The 11967-nt window shown below is 40.5% G+C and overlaps 1 protein-coding gene across 2 annotated transcripts; it reads right to left on the bottom strand.

Moving 5' to 3' along the window:
- Positions 1 to 3579: 3579 nt before the first annotated feature.
- On the bottom strand, positions 3580 to 10673 carry nadk2 (NAD kinase 2, mitochondrial). 2 transcript variants are annotated; one of them, XM_044334569.1, is made up of 12 exons: positions 9828 to 10673; positions 9616 to 9704; positions 9398 to 9486; positions 8979 to 9060; positions 8663 to 8746; positions 6958 to 7097; positions 6611 to 6704; positions 6310 to 6453; positions 4916 to 4971; positions 4729 to 4782; positions 4506 to 4629; positions 3580 to 4411 (listed from the first exon to the last, which is right to left on the bottom strand). In XM_044334569.1, the coding sequence occupies exons 1-12, from the start codon at positions 10080 to 10082 to the stop codon at positions 4273 to 4275; spliced, it is 1350 nt and encodes a 449-aa protein (XP_044190504.1). In that variant the 5' UTR covers positions 10083 to 10673; the 3' UTR covers positions 3580 to 4272. The 2 variants fall into 2 exon arrangements, with proteins under 2 accessions (XP_044190504.1, XP_044190505.1); XM_044334570.1 differs by having other exon boundaries at positions 6310 to 6405; positions 9828 to 10669.
- Between the last annotated feature and the right edge of the window lie 1294 nt (positions 10674 to 11967).

Consider the following 11967-nt stretch of genomic DNA (forward strand, 5'->3'; position numbering starts at 1 on the left):
AGGTATGTTTACCATGTTCATTAGCAATGATAGTTTGACAGAAAAAAATCTTAATAGCTTTCAGCCACATCTGTGTCTCGTGTGTGTATTTGTGTGTGTACAGTAGGTATTATGACGGATTGCGTTGAAGGGTCGTCAGTTTTTGTTGTAGCAATGATTGTGGCTGTGCATAGTATGTATGTATATGTAAATAGATATGTATACTTTACAGCAATTTCCATTTAAAATGAATTACACATGACATGATGTTTAACTACTTTGGCACAGTGGTTGAGCAAAGTGTGAATATCAGCATGCTCACAAACGAAGACAGTTATGATATACTGATGTTTAGCAGGTATGTTTACCATGTTCATTTGAGTTTAGCATGTTAGCATACTAACATTTGCTACTTAGCACTAACCACAAACTACAGCTGAGGCTGATGGAAACATCGTTGGTTTTGCAGGTATTTGGTCATAAACCACAGTCCTTGACTTGATGATGGAGCTAGATGAAACATCAGTAGGATTCATCCTTTGTGGAAATATGAATGTACACAAAATTTCATGGTAAATAGTCCAATAGCTGTGATGTTTCAGTTAGATCCAAAGCGGTGAGCTGACACTGACAGTCCTAGAGCCACATCACTGGCATGGCTGAAAACTAACAGACTAACAAGCCAAAAGCAACAATTAAAGCTATTAGAACATTTAACTGATCATAAACTGACTGACTGATGTATATGAAACTTCCTACCTAGCATGATGGCTAACTGAATCCTAACATGATGGCTAACTGAATCCACTCATAAAGCATCATTGTGATGATTTTATGTTTTAGAGTGATGGAAAAGTTCAGGTGTAATAACATTAACAATGACTCCATCCAAGTGTCCCAGTACCAGGGTCCTGAAACTGGAGCAGCTAAATGGAATTCAGCCATCATTCATTTTTATTATTAACACCTGTGATTTTTCTGCTGTCATACGTCAACATGTTGGCTTCATTCAGTTAATTCACTTCAGTATAATATACAGGTGATTGGTGCACATGACCGGCAACCTTTATAAAGATATTTCACATATATATATTATATATACAGTATATAACAAAACTGAGTATCTATAAACTATAGATGACACTTTGAATTTAGTAGAATTTAGCAAAGTTGTGTAAAAGTGAATTCTGCGTGTCGTGTTAAAATATAGATATCAAAGTTGTTAAGATCTTCTCATGTGACATGAAGAGAAAGTGAATAAGCGCATTTCCCAAAATCTCAGACTATTCATTAAGTCTATCCACTGTACTGTAGATAACAAAGAACCAGTAATGAGTTAAAATAACCACACACACACACACACTTCTTTTCCACAGCCCTTTATCTGATTCAAAAACAAAACATCCTAACATAGTGACACAGTATTTTCCACCTTTGGCACACTGCATATTACAATTTCCTGATCATTTTGTAAACTCGTCTTCAAAAAGAACAAACACCTCCTGGTTCAGAGTCCATGGCGGTGAGGTGTTACAAGGTGCACCAACAATATTCTACGGTGTTATACAAGAGACCACCTTGATTTTTTATTAAATACATAAATCATTACGACTACTTCACTGTGTCCTCTTCATCATTTCATCATCACCAACCCGCATTGTTTGTTGTTGTCGTAGTGTCAAGTGGCTTTACTGGTGAAAAATCATTTGTATCAGTTTATATTCAAGAGGTAATGCATGCTGAAATGTGTTTTTTAAGCTGCAAACTAAATTATATGATTGTACTGTGATGAATCAACACTGGTGTTAATATTGACATTGACACCAATAAAAAAAAATCAGTATTTGATGGGCTGAAAATGGCTCAACACACCATCTACTGTTTTTAAGTCAGCCCTGAACCTTGCAAGGCCAATTCTGACATAGAGTTGACCATTCGGGACGTCATGAAATTAATATTAAAAAAAAAAAACAACGTTAACACGCTAACAGCTATGTATTGACACCAGGGTTCCAGGTCCATGGTTGTCCCGTAGAATTGGGCTACTTTTGAAGTGTTGCTGCAGATTGAATGCAAATTACATAACTATCTATAAATAAAAATCTGCATTTGAAATGAAATTATTCATTTATACCCAAATCCTACCAAACTGACTCTAGATCAGCATGTACACACACACACACGCGCGCGCACACACACACACACACACAACGTGCTGTACACTAAACACACACACACACTGGCACATTAAACATTCATGGTGTTACTTTATGGATATTTGGCAGTGATAGCAATGCTGCTAGACTTTAAAAGCAGTGTATATGGTTTGGCAGAGGCATATTTTGAGTTCTGGCATTAGGCTGGTTTTGATTGGCCATTGTGCTGCTTTTGTCACACAGACCTGGCAACCCTGACTGACACTCCCCCCACAGACACAGACCGACGCACACCGGAGAGCCTCTCATAGAGCCGCTAGCTCAGCTACAACACAGACGCCACACAGAAACTTTTACAAAAGGGCCATGAATGTGCTTCTAGTGACTGTCAAAGCTCCAGCGGACTCTCTGTGTTTCCAGCATGGACACAGAGAGTCTGACAGCAGCTGCTCATAGCTGGTTAGCTCTGACTACCAGCTCTATATCTATTCATGCTACACTGAGAGCTGCGGTCATTCAGTGTTTTCCCCCCTTACCTCCCATGTCACACACACACTGCGTAGCCATGAGGCCACGACCCCTGCAGTGGTTGTCCTGTGCAGTCCTCTGCTGCATCTTTTAAATATGCTGGGACGGAGGGAGCTAGCAGAATTTGGGTGTGTAGTTACTCTTTAAACTATTTTGTCTTGTTAGTCTTCTCCAGGCACATGCTGTTTCAGTAGCACTTCTCGAGCTAATTGTTCTGTCTCGTGAGGGTTTCGAGACAGACTTTTGACCTAAAAAAAAATGGAGTAAAAAGCCCCTTTAAGCATGGAGTTGTGTGTTTAATGCACTTGATAATTTCCCCCCTCCAACTTCTCACCTGAATGGCCCAAAAAGCTAGAAAAAATATAAGCTATGTTCCAAAAATATCTTTAGTCAACAAACAAGCTGTAACAAACTGCTGCTGTGCTTTCAGTTCACCATATAAATGTATACTTTTATATACTTTCAGCAAACATAAGACTGACTTTATCAGATAAGACTGGTCACATTCTATTTTTCTTATTGTCAATGAACTGATCTACTAACAAGTACTGTGTGTGTGTGTATCTTCTTCTTCTGTGCCATAGAGCTGCATTATTGTCCACAAACTATTAAAAACACATCAATGAGTCACACTGTTGCACTGGGTGACATGTTCCTTCATTTACCATGAACACACACTGTAGTTTATTTTCACTCAATCCCACACACACCGTCCTGCTGCCAGAAATACTCACTAGAGCACCAAATATGCATTAATCCACCGCTGAACACAGTCCTCATTAAATGTAGTATTTTCTACCATTTGACTAACATTTTTTTTATAACTACAGTTAGCAGCTGTTTTAGGAAATTACCAAGCCTTTTTCAAAAATGTTTGTGAGCTGTTTTTTTTTTTTTTTTTTTTTTTTTTTTTTTAAATTGATGCCATCAGTAGAAACCAATGTGCCTGGAACTGCCACAGACAGTATTGAGAGATGGACTGAGACACTGGAATTTACACAATGACAATAAGAAAATATAGCATAAGCTCAGCCTTATTCTTTAAAAGTCATGAACTGATAGCCAGACAGGTGTGAAAGCACATCAAAATCTTCTGTCCGTTTTCAATCTGACCCCATAAGAGACATGCATCATCATCATCATCATCATCATCATCAAGGCTATTTTATTGACACAATGACGGAAGTCACTGCTGCGACCAAAACTGGACCAAAATCTAATCTGAAAAGGAAACATATTTACAACAATGAATGTGCTTTCTATTAACAGAAGCCATCCTTATACCTGATATTTCATTTCTGCCTCTGCTGACAGATTCACTGTTGATTTGATGCAGTGAAAGACACTTAATAGCATCTGCAGAGCTGATTATAACCTGTTGTATCCTGGGGATAGTGGGATGGAGATTAATAAGAAAGAAAAATAATTGATTTGGAAAAATGCACAATCCACAATTAAAAAAAAAAAGTAACATTGATACCTTTTTGTCAGGTATAAAAATCTTCAACACCTGTGGAGGCTAAAAGCTGGTACTTCCCTTTAACCACATCCCTTTGAACACTGTTGGCTTGAGAGAAACCAGTCGAGTCTTGAGCGCTCCGCACTCATGTCAGTTTTCCAGAACCACGGTGCGGAGCTGATCCTCGTCACTCATGCTGATTGTTGCGATGGCGCCGTCGTTGAACTCGAATGAGGTCCCGCCGTCGACCACCATGCAGGCATCCCAGCACCGCGAGCGAACGCAAACCCTTGAAGGAGCAGAGGCAACACACAACTCAGAAAGGTACGTCTTTACAGCTTGTATTTAGCTTACGTTCCTGAGCAGGAGGAGCAGTCACTGACTTGCTGGCGAAGCCTCTCTGCCGGCCGCTGGAGAACACTCTGTTGACAATGGGCTCCCTGACACTGAAGAACAAGCGTCTGTCCTCGGGACTGAACACCAGGGACTCGTTGTATTCATCAGTAACTGAGGACACACACATACACACAGATAAAACACCATCCTCGCATAAAATGAAGCGCCTAATAATGTACAAGTCAACAGTAATAAGTATAATCAACTCACCTTTTTCAATAAATTCACGATTAAGTGGGATATCAAGGCCTGTTTGAGACTTTCCTGAAATAAAAAGACACGTTTTGTTGTTGTGAGACAAATCAGGGGGCGTTTCTGGAGATAAACATGCTTTACTTTATGCTTCATTTCTGGTTTCACAAGAGATTTTAGCATCAAAACCTGCGTACATACATACCAATTTTTAGAACCTCCTCCACAGCTTGTTCAGCAAGTTTGTTGATATTATATGACCTGTGGACACAGAGAGAGAACATCAGTGAGCTGAGCAATACAGGCTTTAACACATGGGATGTCATGTTAGAAAATATGGCTGCAGAGTCAGCGCTTCGTTCCAATTAGGATGTCGAGGCTCAGTTTAAAGGACAGGTTCACAGTTTTTCACATCTGTCTGAAAACAACAGTCAGGTGCCCATATTTACACTGAAAAAGGTTTTACTTGCTGTAATCATTCCTCCTCTTTATACTGGCTATTAAAAGTGTGTTTTCAGTTTAAGTGATGGCGGCCAAAATCCACAGTGTGTTCACACATTTTTTGCAAAAATGCATTTAAAAGTTTATCTGAAGCTTATATGAGACTTCAGCAGTCTGAGTTAGTCATATCAAGTGGATATCTGTCACATTTACAGTCTTTTTTGCATCAAATTCCCTTTTTGTGTTGGAATCGCTGTTTGTCTGTCTGTCTGTATGTGTGTCCTTCGCATATCTCAAAAACCATTCATCCAGTCTACGTCATACCTGGCGGATGTATTGCTGGGGACTCAAGGAAGTGCAGTATCGAATGTGAAGTTGTTTGGATGAGCGGTTCTCAAGAAATATATAAAAATGCCTTATAAACAATATTGTTTCTGCTTCTTCTTCTGCCCATGGAGTCAACAAGTGGAAATACGGACAGCGCCACTCTGCCATTGCAACCCACATTGTGGTCAGAGGTGGGATTACATCCGTAGTATTAATAACTTGAAGAAACTTAACCATAACGTTGAAAGATATCTACTTGATTTTACTCATTTTGACGGCTGAAGCTTCATATTAGCTTCAGATAAAGACCATGGTCTTGTGGCAATCTCTTTGATAGATCTCTGGTGTGCAAAGCTGAAATAAAGGCTACATATGGGCTAGAGGAAAGCTCAGGGAGTGTCATGAAACAGGGAATATTTAAATGTAATGAGAAAACTGCCGTGACATTTACTGAGAATATTCATGCTCCCGAGGTAAACCCTTTTTATGACCCTAAAGAATTTCCTCTACCACCACTCTCAGGACAAACTTTACATGTTTAGCTCCACTACTAAGGCTGAGAATAATAAACTGGTATGTTGCTCAGTTGTGTGCAGCGGGTGCAGTGTCAGCCTATACAGCCTGTTGGCATGATCTACAGAGTCACAATGGCCACATTTACAAGAAATACACCAGGTTGAAATAAACCAGAATTATCCTTTAAGTCCTTTTTTTTAGTCTTGTGTACCAACTTAAACCTTAAGTTTCTTGAATATGCAGTAGCTGAGGAATGGATGAGGCACTAGTTAAACATTTGATGTTAAGCTGAAACTTGAGTATACTCATCTGTACCAGGCTTTGGATCCTGTTCCTGTGCAAATGCTGAGTCCGGAACTCTTCTGCTTTTCCCAAGGGCCGTCATCCACTGAGATCTCATAGTAGGAAGCCCTATGGAGCAAGAGTTTAACATGGGGTTTGAAGGATTTTAACTTCACCCTGTGGTGGACAGAGATTCCCCTGATGAGTGCTGGAGACACGAGCAGGGTGGTGGTGAAGGGTGCTTGGGATTAATGGGGGGTTACAGCATGCACACAGACACAAGTGCACCATGATTCCATGGGGTTACGAACGTCAGTTTGGATGACAGAGGTACCTGGAGGACAGAGATTCTCCGATGAAAATTTCATTCAGGCTTCTGATGGGGAGGAGACTAGGCTTGGAGAAGCTCTCGTGTAGTGTTCCTGTCCCTGAGAAATGTCACTGAATTAGTACAAGAACTGCTAGAGAACAAAAACAGCAAAAAAAGCAGATACAGATACATAAAAAAACAAACTCCTGATTAGATCCCAATCTCAGCCCGATATAATCAATCTAATCCTAATCCACAAATGTAAATTGTGTTAAAGCAACAGTCAGCGGAACAGGAGAGCAGACAAGAGGACACAGACAGACAGACAGAAGGACTGGGACAGGTACACATCACAGGTGGTGGAGTCGTACTCCGGTGGCTGTCCATGGTGGTGATGCGGTGAGCTTGGTTGTGCTGCTCCAGGCTCAGCTGTTGTTCATGTAGGTCCACTGGGGTGGGATTGATTCCGGTGCCCTCTAGATGCAGTCGGATCCTCTGACGCCATAGCCACCTGAACACAGCAGAGAGGTGACGTCTCAAAGCAACACGAGGCTTCAACTCAGCCACTGCTCATCTGTTAAATAGTTTACAGTTCAGTTCTGAAGCCTGTAGTGAATACAGTGAGACCAGCATGACAAGTTACTTGTTAATTTAATCTTATAGGGCCAGTATAAGATAAGTAAGGAGGTGTTTGAACTGTAAATCATGCAAAGATATTCCAGTAGAGCCCCAGGTTTAAAATATAGAGCTGGAAACGTGCAGAATAAGTCCCCTTTTAGTAGTTTGTCATCATGTGATGTACCTGTTTAATGAGAGGTCTTTTACATGTTATGATTTTTATTGTGATATTTCAGCACAGCAGCTTTCAGTAGTAGTTAAACAGCTGCATCGGGGTCTTTCTGCAGCTCTCTGTCCAGTATCATCATCTGTTGCAGCTGACAGTGCACCTAAGGGAATGAATGGAAGTCCAATATTGACTCTCTATTAGCTCATTTTTTTTGTTATCCACCAACTCCTGATGGGAATATCTGGCTCTTTAGCTGAAGACAAAATGACTCAAAAATGTAGCTGGGGGCGGGTGCAGATGAGAACAAGCTAGTACACAAAAAAAGATGTTTTGTCGATCATGTGGGTGCTCTTTTGTTCTATTCAATATGATAGAGGACAAAACTAAGCTAAATGGAGATAAAGTGGGAAAATCACGGAGCGTCCAGTGTGGAGTGTGTGCAGGAGAAACAGAGCAACTGTTCAATGTGGTAAATAAATATTATTCAATCATAATCCATAGTTTTCTGTACAAGTAATGATTGTGACAATTATCTGTGATTTTGATTTTAGGTGATATGGCAGCCAGTGAAGTTGCAGCTGGACAGCTAAACAATGTGCTGAAAGACTTAATAGACCCAATAAGCATCAATTTTTGATTTAGTGATTCAAAGCTTAAATGACATTAAGATATCTAAGTTAAAACTGGATTCGATTTGCTTGAAAATTAAGCTACGTTGCATAGAGCGTTTCAAGTCCTAGGACCTGCTTGTTGATTGAATTTATCCAGGTTTTACACTGAACATCTAGGCATCTTTTGACCTGAAATCACCATATAAATTCTTACTGGGCACTAAAATCTGTGAGTTACACTTAGATTACATCACCCTGTGCAGCAGGTTTAGTATAAAGCTCTGATGCAGTGACCTCTTGTAGCAGTTAGGTGATTTCTACAGGACAGTAAATGAATTTAGGCAATCACACAGAGTCTGAGGACACAGCAGTGTGATTTTAGAGACCATGTGACTTGTTCCAAAACAGGTTGTATTGTATTGAATTCTAAACTAGTAGCTAATAGATCTGCAGCCTTAAGATATACCAAATTACAGTTGGCAGTGATGAATTTTGGGTGATTTTTTTGTTTGATTCTTGACATTACTAGTTTTTTTCTTTTTTGTGGTAGCAGCTTATAGGGTGTAACTAATCAGCTGGAAACAGATGATGAAAGTGAACAGAGCAACACAGGAAGACAGGGCAGAGAGCTCACCGGGAGGAAGTCAACACCCAGATTATTCACGGGTAAATACGCACCTGAACTCACCACGACAGAGTTTCTCCAGGGCCTCTGGGAAGGCACGAGTGTACCGCACAGGCAGACACAGATGACCTTCTGACCTTTAGAGATGAAAGAGGGAAATGCAATGAACTCAGCATGAATATAAGATGACTGTTAAATAATAACAATGTGGTTTGATGACATGACAACAGAAACACCATTCAAATTGACTCTGGCCAAAATCCTAAGAAGCTTTCCCCAAAAAAAGCTATAGTATATCACGTGATCCATTTGTTCTTTATCCATTTAACAGTCCAAGCCCTTCCCGAACAGTGTTGCCCAGTGTTTTACCTCTCAGGGTCTGTGTTTACTCCAACAACTGGTTTGTCCTTGCTTAAAACCTTACTGGCAACAAGTAGCATTGTCCCGTCACCTAACAAAACAAACTGCAGTTAGAGAACTTGTATTGTGTAGTTGCATCCGTTGTCTGAAGCCTTTGTTCATGTGACTTTTTGCCCCCCCTGGGCTGAATAAGTTAAAGTCCTGCTCATTCTGTACGTCATGCCTGGACACAAAAAGTTGATGTCCAAGGAAGATTCTATTATTCAGTGTGCATTGACTCAAACAAATGGCAGAGATAATAACATAAAAGACTATATTTTCAGTTTGGAACAGACGAATAACATGATAATTCAATGTTACAGGCAGAGATGGTTAAAGTACAAAAAAAACTACAAAACCCAAACAACCAAATAATCTGAAATTCCTACCTCCAGCAGAGATAATGGCATCTGCCCATCGCACCACTTCTTTATCATATTCTCCTCTCTTCACCACTCGCACCTCAATGCCTTCTTTCCTGCAAGCACATAATTACACAAGTCTGTTTGAACAAATAGTGTCCCAGCTGCAAGAAAAGAAAACCTCCACCTATCTGCCTCTTAAGAATGTGGCTGTGATAATCTCCCTGTGACAGGCCACATCTTACCGCAGACTCTTCACAATATGTTCCACATTGCTGGTGTGGATGTTGTGTCTTTCCAGCAGGCCGCTGTAACTGGAGCCCTTCATACGAAGCTGCAAAACACAGAAACAGCAAATAAATAAATAGATAATAAAAATCAGGTGACAGGTCAAATGTAACCTGTCTCGCCCTGGGGGTTGTTGGTAAGCATGCCTGAAAGTGAAATGCAGTCTTACCAGCTGTTTCAAGTCCTCCTCAGACAGCCCTGCGTAGCGATACCGCTGCTGTTCAAACTCATATCTTGTAGTCTTTGTGACAACTGCCACTTTCTCCGGTTTGAATCCAGATTTGGGCTGTGATGAAGTGTTACATATCGAAGTGTGGAGGGGGCGAAGCGAGGTTCCGTACATCAGGGTGACAGCTCGATTCCCGAGGCACACCAGGTTCACCACAGCGCGGCGAGTCATTCTTCTAACTGAACACACAACCATAAACTCAACTAACAGTCCAGCTGGAAACGTTGAATGAGGGTCCTGTTCGGTGCTGCTGTTAGGCAGCAGACATTCCGGATCCTGTCAGTCTTCTGGTCGGGTGTAGATACCGTCCATTCATGGAGACACACACCCAGCTGTCACGGAAGGTCAGCAGGTCCGCCGACCTCTTCCTATAACTTCTGTGACCTGATTACAACTTAGTGTTATAAGTTTCCAAGTCGAATGTTTCCGTTGGCAAATAACAAAACAGCAAGAGCTATTTAAACTTATCCTACTAACTAACAAGTATTTAGTGAGGTTAATAGCTAGCGTTACAAAGCTAAAAGTAGCTAGCAGCTTGCTCAAAAGTCGTAAGCGAGCGGTCCTACATGTGACACATCCTCCTGGGTTTGTTGTTTCCGCAAACCGCACTGAACCTGTGTCCGACTCCTCACGTCAAAGGGCTTTAAAACACAGAGTAACACACATGGGCAGGTGAAGAATAAACGACAACACAAGTGAAGACTGGCTGCACTGCACGTATCGTCCATGCAACGCAGCCTTGTTGTACGTACGCTACGTAAACTGTGATTGGCTACGTCAAACGCGGCTGTAGGACGGAGCGGTGACGTTTTGTTTTGGCTGATCTGCTCCGCAGCGCATGGTGCGTTCAGAGCATCGGTGTATTATAAGATCATCTATTATAAGGTATTAATATACATGGTTCAGAGTCACGCGAAAGACTGGAGAGATCTTGTTTTTTTTATTCCATCAAAAAAAAAAAATCTGTTCATCTCAGATTTGGGTGGTAAATAAGACCCAAACACGACTGTTAGAATTACTGTGATCACCAATAATAAAGTCTTTAAATTGTTATTTTCATTTTTAAACAATATTTTCTGGAAACAGTTAACTGTTCGATTTTATTTTCTGTAAGTTTAATTTACCAAAATGAATGTTTAAATAACCCCTAGTTGCAAAATGCAGAGGCCATGACCTCATTGTCCTCAATGTAAGCTATGGCCATGAGCCCAAACACAGTATCACTGTTCAAATGTCTTTCAGGTAGATCAGCACTTACCAATCATTTTGTTATTACATTTAAAGAGATGTGTTTAATTTGCAATACTGTACAGGACGTGTTTTTGTCACACACTACATGTATTTGCAAGTGCAGATGAAAACCTGAAAGAACAAGTCCCACCTGTTCTATACAGCGGACATACTGTAGATGTTACAAGAAATATTGGACCATGGCCTTCCACTAAAGCAGTGGTTAGAGGGGACACAACCACTTTTGTTAAATTATAGGCCTGGTAAAACTAACCTATGTCATGTACTGAGTATCACATGTACATGGGATAAATTGTTTTAATACTATTATTTAATCAGAACATTAATAAATCAGAATACAGCAGATGTCAAAAGATCTACACAAGATAGGTTGTGTGGGTCCTATGAAGAGTATCAAATCTATTTGTCCTTGGCCGTTGAACAGAGAGGAAACTGCATTTATGTCAGCTGATTTCTCTTGGGTGTAAGATTTTGCCTATAGCATTTAAGTGTGATAAAATTAAATCAGGCCATGAGCCCATCTGAATCTGTTTTGGATCATTATTATGAAAGTGGTTGGCAATGAGTTCAAACACTGTGGTTTCATGTGGTTTCATAGTTTTTTTCAATAAAGTAATGTTTTATGAGTAAGACCTGACAGCAACAGCTCACGTCACAGTATGAAGATCTGAATCTGAATAACCTCAGAAAATGTTGTGAGGTAATCTTTGTACACAGTTGCCTGGACTCAGGCTGGGTTAACTGTGTACACAGTCACTAACTGGTGCAATGACAGCACATAGTCCCACATTTAGTGTGAGTCATTGGTCCAGGAGCAGATGTTTTCATA

Source organism: Thunnus albacares, chromosome 18 (genome assembly GCF_914725855.1).
Source record: "Thunnus albacares chromosome 18, fThuAlb1.1, whole genome shotgun sequence".
Lineage (NCBI taxonomy): Eukaryota > Metazoa > Chordata > Actinopteri > Scombriformes > Scombridae > Thunnus > Thunnus albacares.